This window comes from Xyrauchen texanus, chromosome 36, assembly GCF_025860055.1.
Source record: "Xyrauchen texanus isolate HMW12.3.18 chromosome 36, RBS_HiC_50CHRs, whole genome shotgun sequence".
In the NCBI taxonomy this organism is placed as follows: domain Eukaryota; kingdom Metazoa; phylum Chordata; class Actinopteri; order Cypriniformes; family Catostomidae; genus Xyrauchen; species Xyrauchen texanus.
Window position 1 is genome coordinate 741,061 of NC_068311.1, and position 10,000 is coordinate 751,060.

The 10,000-nt window shown below is 45.5% G+C and overlaps 1 protein-coding gene across 1 annotated transcript in view; it reads left to right on the plus strand.

Moving 5' to 3' along the window:
- The first annotated feature begins 2,371 nt into the window (after positions 1-2,371).
- inppl1a (inositol polyphosphate phosphatase-like 1a) overlaps positions 2,372-10,000 on the plus strand; it is a 60,907-nt gene continuing 53,278 nt past the window's right edge. The window contains exon 1 of the mRNA XM_052107704.1: positions 2,372-2,559. Within this exon, the coding sequence (XP_051963664.1) occupies positions 2,405-2,559 (155 nt within the window). The 5' untranslated portion in view covers positions 2,372-2,404. The remainder of the gene's footprint in view (positions 2,560-10,000) is intronic.

The following is a 10,000-nucleotide window of genomic DNA, read 5'->3' on the forward strand; positions in this document are numbered from 1 at the left end:
GTCTGTGTGTGTATGTGCATGTTTAGATGTGTGTGTGTGTGTGTGTGTGGAATGTGAGGATGTGTGTGTGTGTGAATGTGTAGATGTGTGAGCATGTGTGTGTGTGTGTGTGTGTGTGTGTGTGTGTGAGGGTGTGTGTGTATGTCTGTGTGTGTGTGAATGTGTGAGCAATGTGTGTGTGTGTGTGTGCATGTTTAGATGTGTGTGTGTGTGTGTGTGTGTGTCTGTGTGAGCATGTTTAGATGTGTGTGTGTGTGCATGTTTAGATGTGTGTGTATGTCTGTGTGTGTGCATGTGTCTGACTGCACTGTGAAAATGATCAAGAAACTCTATGATCCGGAACGTTCTTCTACGTACTCACTCCTTCATCAGAGGAAGCAGTGCAGACTGATTTGGACAAGTGATGAGATCATACGTGACTTTTGTTGAACTCCAGAATATGTTCAGACTTTATGCAGTACTGTATGTGTGGAAGCAGGCTGATCTTTAGCTGTTCTTAAGTGTGAATGCTGCTTGTGAGGTGTGTGTTTGTGTGCCAATATTAGTGTTGCAAAACTGTATGGTGACTGTGACTGTATGGTGACTGTATGGTGACTGTATGGTGACTGTGACTGTATGGTGACTGTATGGTGACTGCGACTGTATGGTGACTGTATGGTGACTGTATGGTGACTGCGACTGTATGGTGACTGTGACTGTATGGTGACTGTATGGTGACTGTATGGTGACTGTGACTGTATGGTGACTGTATGGTGACTGTGACTGTATGGTGACTGTATGGTGACTGTGACTGTATGGTGACTGTATGGTGACTGTATGGTGACTGCGACTGTATGGTGACTGTGACTGTATGGTTGGTGACTGTGACTGTATGGTGACTGTGACTGTATGGTGACTGTATGGTGACTGCGACTGTATGGTGACTGCGACTGTATGGTGACTGTATGGTGACTGTGACTGTATGGTGACTGTATGGTGACTGTATGGTGACTGTGACTGTATGGTGACTGTATGGTGACTGTGACTGTATGGTGACTGTGACTGTATGGTGACTGTATGGTGACTGTATGGTGACTGTGACTGTATGGTGACTGTGACTGTATGGTGACTGTATGGTGACTGTGACTGTATGGTGACTGTGACTGTATGGTGACTGTATGGTGACTGTATGGTACGGTGATGGTAACAGATAGAGATGGATGTGTGACGTTGTGTTTGAGTGTTTAAATGTTAAAGTCAGTATTACTGGAAATGGGAAATAAATAAATAAATGTGGTTCCTTCAGTAAAATACATGCAGACATATAGCAAACATTCAGTACTGCAGTAAATTACTGACAATAAATAAAACCAGAGTTTTAAAAGTGAAAGGATAATATTTGGGGTAAAGAGGCCCCCATAAAACATTGTTTTTCTGAAGTGGCTGTTCTAGAGCTGTTGGAGTAGCCACGCCCCATTTTCCAAAACCCCGCCCTCCAAAGAAACCAAATGATCTTTATTGAGACCGATATTGTGCAGAAACACAAAAACAACAGCAGTGAAACAGCGCCCCCAACTGACAACTGTTATGAACTACACGGCATAAAAGTGTCATTAAGCCTCAATAATTCACTGCAACTACAAAACTGTGAGGAACTACAGAATGATTGACAGGCAGAAAGTGTCAGAGACCACAGACACATTTTTATTTACTGTTTACAGAGTCCAGAGCTGTCACAGAGAACCGTGAGTGTGTGTGTGTGTGTGTAGATGCACGTGTGTGTGTGTCTGTGTGTGTGTGGATGTGCATGTGAGCGTGTGTCTGTCTGGGTGTGTGTGTAGATGCACGTGTGTGTGAGCGTGTGTGTGTATGTCTGTGTGTGTGCATGTGTAGATGTGTGTGTGTCTGTGTGTGTGTGCATGTGTAGATGTGTGTGTATGTGTGTCTGTGTGTGAGCGTGTGTGTGTGTGAGTGTGGATGTCTGAGTGTGTAGATGTGTGTGTGTGTTTGAGTGTGTGCATGTGTAGATGTGTGTGTGTTTGTGTGAGTGTGGATGTGTAGATGTGTGAGTGAGCGTGTGTGTGTGTGGATGTCTGTGTGTGTAGATGTGTGTGTGCATGTATAGATGTGTGTGTGAGCGTGTGTGTATGTCTCTGTGTGTGTGTGTGCATGTGCAGATGTGTGTGTGTGTGTGTGTGTGTGAGTGTGAGCATGTGTGTGTCTGTGAACGTGTCTGTGTGTGTGTGCGCCCCTGCTGTCGGGTGTGTGTTGTTGTGTGTATTTTCTCATGGATTTTCAGGAACTAACAGGAAAGCAGGAGAAGCGCTGAAACTTTAAACGCTCTTCCGCGCGGCCCGCGTCTTCTCGAGCGTGTTTGGAGTGGATCTGGACTATCACTCGGATTCGGAGTATATTTACTTCGGCGATGGCCGGTATGTGTCTTCCGGCTCCGCCGCTCTGGTATCACCGGGATCTGAGTCGCGCGGCGGCGGAGGAGCTGCTGGCGCGCGCCGGGCGGGACGGGAGTTTTCTCGTGAGGGACAGCGAGAGCGTGAGCGGCGCGTACGCGTTATGCGTTCTGTAAGAGTCACTTTTAATGCTTCTGTATCACTTTATATATCCATAACAGATTTTTGTGTACTTTCTTTATTCCTCTCACTGTCTACGTAGCGAGCGACGCGTCATATTGCGCGTTTGCGTTCAAGACCGCGTCAGTGATTCTAATGAGAGTTTAGTTTTGTTGACCGTTTTAAAACAAAAACAGTTTGTATCTCTGCATGCGACAGATGCTTTATTCGTGAAGTTCTGGTATAAATCGTTGATATTTTTGAGAGTTTGGAGAGTTTGAGGATGTGTTGTGGTCAGTATGTGCTGAGATGTGTAGTCTTGGTTTGTGTTATAAGTGTGTGTGTTAGGATTGTTGAGTTGTAAAGCAACGGTATTGTGTAGCCTAGAGCAATTTTATTGAATAGTTGGAAATCCAAACACTTTCAGTTGGCAAACTGGAGCCACAAAGATCACGTGACCAGTGTGACCTCCACCTCATCATGCATAAAAATAACCACACACACACACACACACAATCATACATACACTCACAGACACACACACACACACATCAAATACAGACACTCATACGCGCACACACTCTCACTCATACACACTCATGCACACACACACTCGCACAAACTCATACATACACACACACACACACACTCATGCACACACACACTCGCACGAACACGCGCAAACGCACATGCACAGACACACACACACAATCATACATACACTCACAGACACACACACATCAAATACAGACACTCATATGCACGCACACACACAGTCACACGCACGCACACACAGTCATACACACGCGCACACACAGTCCTACACACGCACACACACACACACACAATCATACATACACTCACAGACACGCACACACACAGTCATACACGCACACACACACACTTGCGCACACACAGTCATACACACACACACACACACACACACACAGTCATACACACACACACACACACACACACACAGTCATACACACGGGCACACACAGTCATACGCACACACACACACACACACACAATCATACATACACTCACAGACACACACACACACAGTCATACACACACACACACACACACACGCACACACACAGTCATACACACACACACACACGCACACACACAGTCATACACACACAGACACACACACACACATGCGCACACACAGTCATACACGCACACACACACACACACACACAATCATACATACACTCACAGACACGCACACACACACGCGCGCACACACAGTCATACACACAGACACATACACAGTCATACACACACAGACACACACACACAGTCACACACACACAGACACACACACAGTCACACACACACAGTCATACACACACAGACACACACACAGTCATACACACACAGACACACACACACAGTCATACACACACAGACACACACACAGTCACACACACACAGTCATACACACACACACACACACAGTCATACACACACACAGACACACACACACACGCACACACACAGTCATACACACACAGACACACACACACAGTCATACACACACAGACACACACACACATCAAATACAGACACTCATATGCACACACACACACACAGTCACACGCACACACACACACACACAGTCATACACACACACACAGTCATACACACACATACACACACACACAGACACATACACACACACACACAGACACACACACACACACAGTCATACACAGACACATACACACACACACACAGACACACACACACACACACACACACACACACACAGACACATACACACACACTCACACACACAGTCATACACGCACACACACACAGTCATACACTAACCCAAAAGTAGCATGAAGGTTTGGACATGTATCACAATATTCTTTGCAGTGTTCCTACAAGGAAAACCTGGAAATATCAGGCAATTTATGGTGTTTTCCAGGACAGGATGAATAAAAATGAATAAAATCTTAAGACGTTTACATTTCTATAGATTGGGCGGTATTTAGGGACACAGTCGGTGTTCAGGTCAATACAACAGTAATATATCACAACAGAGTGTGCATTAAACATCACTACAGACTTCATTAACAAAACATTCTTCACACATGACAGGACATCTTCTCTGATAAACCTTTTTTATATGATTATTTTTCTGTTGTTTTTCTTTGTAAATATGCACCAGAGCATTCGTACCCAACCTTGTTACCTTGAAGCCCCGTGTACTCATATATGTCAACACATACAGCACATGCAACGGTTATGCACATTCCTAATGTGGTATATATGTCCCTCTCTGCTTGTGCGTGAAAGAAAGAGGGAGAGGACAGTGCTCACATATGCGAGAGTGAAAGCGGTGCTTTTAATGCAAAAATAACTAACACGCTTCTTTTAAAAGTATTTGGTATATGAAGGAAGATGGATTAAGGAGTTTTAATTCTGATGGTAGGCTGCAATAATACATTCATAACTTTGGGCGTTAGATCAGCTGGTGCGCCCAAGTAATTTTCACCCGCAAATGTCGGACCCGGGTAGCTCAGTGGTAAAGACGCTGACGATCACCACTGGAGTTCACTGGTTCGAATCCCAGGGCATGCTGATTGAATCCAGCCGTGTCTCCAAGGCTACCAGTGGAGTGGAGGTGGCGTAGTGGGCTAAGGCACATAACTGGTAATCAGGAGGTTGCTGGTTCGATCCCCACAGTCACCACCATTGTGTCCTTGAGTAAGACACTTAACTCCAGGTTGCTCCGGGGGGATTGTCCCTGTAATAAGTGCACTGTAAGTCGCTTTGGATAATAGTGTCTGCCAAATGCATAAATGTAAATGCAACCAAATTGGCCCTTTGCTATTGTATGCTATTGGTGGTTCGCTCTCGGTGGGGCACGTGGTGAGTTGGGCATGGTTGCTGCGGTGGGTGGCGTGAAACCTCCACACACACTGTGCCTCCGTGGTGGCGCTCCCAGCGAGCCACGTGATAAGATGTGCAAGTAGACTGTCTCAGACGCGGAGGTAGCTGGGATCCGTCCTCTGCACCCGGACTGAGGCGAATCACTGCGCCATCACGAGGACTTAGTGTGTACATTGGGAACTGGACATTCCAAAAATTGCGAGAGAAAGTGGAAAAATTTGTAATCTATATCATTACATCTGAAATTACATACTGTCACAGTATGTACTAGAGGTTGATCGATATATCGGCCCACACTGAGATGCCGTTTTTGACAGTGAAAACTGAGCTTTTCAAGTGGATACATTCGAAAACGCTGTCTGGAGTGGATACATTCGAAAACGCTGTCTGGAGTGGATACATTCGAAAATGCTGTCTCAAGTGGATACATTCGAAAACGTTGTCTCGAGTGGATACATTCGAAAACGCTGTCTCGAGTGGATACATTCGAAAACGCTGTCTCGAGTGGATACATTCGAAAACGCTGTCTCGAGTGGATACATTCGAAACCGCTGTCTCGAGTGGATACATTCGAAAACGCTGTCTCGAGTGGATACATTCGAAAACGCTGTCTCGAGTGGATACATTCGAAAACGCTGTCTCGAGTGGATACATTCGAAACCGCTGTCTCGAGTGGATACATTCGAAACCGCTGTCTCGAGTGGATACATTCGAAAACGCTGCCTCGAGTGGATACATTCGAAAACGCTGCCTCGAGTGGATACATTCGAAAACGCTGTCTCGAGTGGATACATTCGAAAACGCTGTCTCGAGTGGATACATTCGAAAACGCTGCCTCGAGTGGATACATTCGAAAACGCTGTCTTCGCATTGTAGTGTGGACGGGGAAGACGGAGATGTCTGAAAACGATGACGTATTTGTTGTCATGTGGATCCATTCAACCAAAACAATCAAGATGGCGGCGCACATTGTACCAGTGTTATTGTGGCTGTTATTCACTTTGATAGTTGTTTAAGATAAATGTTACTTTGTACAACCTTCACATTGCATTCCTTCAAAGGCAACTTGAGGAATTGCAGTCCGGCGATGAAACACGAGGACGATTGCATTTCAGCTCATACATGCAGCGACTGTTTTTTTGCATCACAGTTAGGGGATTTAAAAGTTTTTCAGCACTGTTGTTTGATCACTCAAAGACAACGACTTGCAATGCTGAAGGAAGTGAAAAAGAACACAAAGGTAACGGCAAAAGATCTGCAGAAATCTTTTAAACTTGCGAAACGACTCGGTTCATGTGTCAATTATAAGAACACTGAGCAAGAATGTGTTCATGGCAGGACACTGTGGAGGAAACCACTGCTCTCCAAACAAAACATTTCTGGATGTCTCAAGTTTGCGAAAGACCACCTTGTTGCTCCACCATAGCCTCAACCTCGAGCCGCGAGACCAAAATCTATCTGCACTTCCACCATCGGACCAATTACTTTGCAGTGTTGCCCAAAAACCCGCCCTTAATACGGCGCTTAATAAGAGCTTCCCTCTTCACAAGCAGGAGAGAAGCTCAAGCGGAGTTATCTAGAATATCGAGTTTATACCGAATGTAAACATTAGCTAGCTAGCAAGATAAATTAGCGATAACTCACCGACTGAAACTGCCGTGGTGTCCCGAGTGATCTCTCCACTAACAGCGGGACAATGTCCCAGCACGCCATCTATGAAAGTTCACTGAACCATGGAAAAGCACCGCTTTGTCCATTTGAATGTTGTAACTTGTGCCCGAATTTTAAAAATTTATTATTTTCCCAAACCTGTACTGCTGTGCGCTGGATACACAACCTGGGATGTTTGGCAAAACTCCGCCTTTGGCATTGAACCTTGGTTGGCTGGAGAATCGGGGCAGCGGGGGCGGTATTGTACTCGCTCTATCGCACCGTTGTCATGAAAAGAGAGCCGGAAGGCAAAGCTCTCGATCTACCGGTCAATTTTCGTTCCTACCCTCACTATGGTCATGAAGGCTGGGTTATGACCGAAAGAACTAGGTCGCGAGTACAAGCGGCGGAATGGGCTTCCTCAGAAGGGGGGCGGGCTTCTCCCTTAGAGATAGGGTGAGGAGCTCAGTCATCCGTGAGGAGCTCGGAGTAGAGCCGCTGCTCCTTTGCGTTGAAAGGAGTCAGTTGAGGTGGTTTGGGCATCTGGTAAGGACGCCCCCTGGGCAACTCCCTAGGGAGGTGTTTCAGGCACGTCCAGCGGGGAGGAGGCCTCGGGGAAGACCCAGGATTAGCTGGAGAGATTACATCTCCACACTGGCCTGGGAACGCCTCGGGGTCCCCCAGTCAGAGCTGGTCAATGTGGCTCGGGATAGGGACGTTTGGGGACCCCTGCTGGAGCAACTGCCCCCACGACCCGACTTCGGATAAGCGGTTGAAGATGGATGGATGAATCTCAAGATTTTACAGGAGAATGTCAGGGTAGTGGTCTGTCTTCTAACAGTTGGGTGATTCAACAGGACAATGACCCAAATCAACAACAGAATGGTTAAGAGGAACAAAATGTGTGTTTTAGAATTGCCAGACTTGTCCAGACTGTTGCGGCATGGCCTGAAGATGGCACAACATGTTCAATAAAAACACGAAAACTACAATTACATGTTTGTCATTACTAGGACTAAGGTCAAGGTCAGACCACATTTCATTAATAATTAATGCAGAAATACGGGTAATTCCAAAGGGTTCACATACTTTTTCTTGCCACTGTATATCAAAGTACCTTGGTATATTACCATCTGGATCCATTGCTGTACCATGCAGTACCGCCGCCGCTCCCTATAAGCAGACTACGCAGTCTGTGTAGGGCACCAACTCCCTAGGGGGGCACCATCTTACCCTAGGATGGCACCAGAAAGTCCACCGGCTGCCCTTACTCGCACGTTATACGTTATTCAAGGACCCGAAAGCAGTTGCGGAACACAGATGATCGCTCCGCTTATATCATGCGAACCCATCCCCCCGTCTACCTGGAACTCTGCGTAGGGCATCAATTTAGCCAGCGGTGGCCCTGGTACCATGGCACTGCCGCAGTACTGTTTTGTAAGCGCTAATGCCAACACAGAAACACTCTCACATACACTCACACTGTCCCAGACACACATCGACAGTTTAATCTGACGCCTCAATTCAAACACGACTTAAAGCCTTTTGCAGGAGGGTGTGTGTGTGTGAGTGTGTGAGTGTGACGTGTCTTGTGGTTGTTTTATGTGTTTCCATCAGAGCACTCTCCATTTACTGTCTGTTCATGACTTTGAGGTTCTTCAATGGTTCTCCGTAGCGTTTTAGTCCTGCTATATGATTGTGTTGTTATATGGTTCTTTGGGGATCATAAGAGATCGAACATGGAGGTGTTTTAGGCGGTGAGGTACAGTAATCGTGTACAGTTACAGTGTGTGAAGGTGGGACGAGGAGTTTGTCTGGTGTTTATCTGCAGCAGCGAGCACGTCACAACACGCTCACATTTCTGAGCGTCAGGCCTGTGTTCAGTTCACTACAGGGGATGAAATGTTCTGCACAGACGTGACCGAGACCAGGAGAATCCTACGGACATGACATGACACACGTGTACATGCGTGTGCAGGAACATCACAAGCCCCGACACATTTCTCAGCCAATCAGGGTGGAGTGTGTGAGTGAGTGAGTGTGTGTGTGTGTGTGTGTGCTGGTGCAGGGTGTCTGGACTGGCACAACAGATGAGCTATTTTAAGGGTGGTGCCACTTTGTTACCAGCTGTGTTGACTGTTGGGTGAAAAACATACATAGGATACATCCTGTTGTATGCTATAAATCAGAGTGCATTATGGGTATAAAAGTGGCAGTGAAGATGCATAGGGAATAAAAGTATTCGGACAGCACAACATATAATGGCCAATGGCAGTTTTGGGCTAAACTGTTAATAGCAAGCGTTATATGTATGTAGAGGCGGAATCACTGGTGCTGTTTTTAACATTAAACAGTGGGTCAACTGGTCGTCACTGACAGCAGAGTAAAACAATGCTAAATGCAAATAATACAATTCAAAATTTGATATGACAAATCAATCAAAAGTTCCAACATTACAAATATAATTGATCATAGTGTCCAAAAACATCTCCAAACAAATAAAAGATAATAATTGTACATAAGAACTAATTACACATGCAAACACAACAATGACTAAAGGTTTGCATAGCATGCAGACATGATTTTAGTCATGAGATTTCACGGAATGAGTTTCATTCTGTGTCATTTGAGTCATCATTGAGTCTGTGTCGTGTATTTGGCGCCATCTCCTGGTGGTCATATGTAACATTGTGCTTCATGTGGATTATCTAATGATCTATACATCTGATTATCTTGTGTGTGGACTCGATTGACAGATAATCACTGACTCTAATTAATCATATGTGATGTTTTATGTTCTGTTTATATTTCGTGAAGTTATAAGAGAAAACGTGGCATATAAACAACGCCAACATAATAGTCAAACACATATATTTAGCTGTTACTCGCTA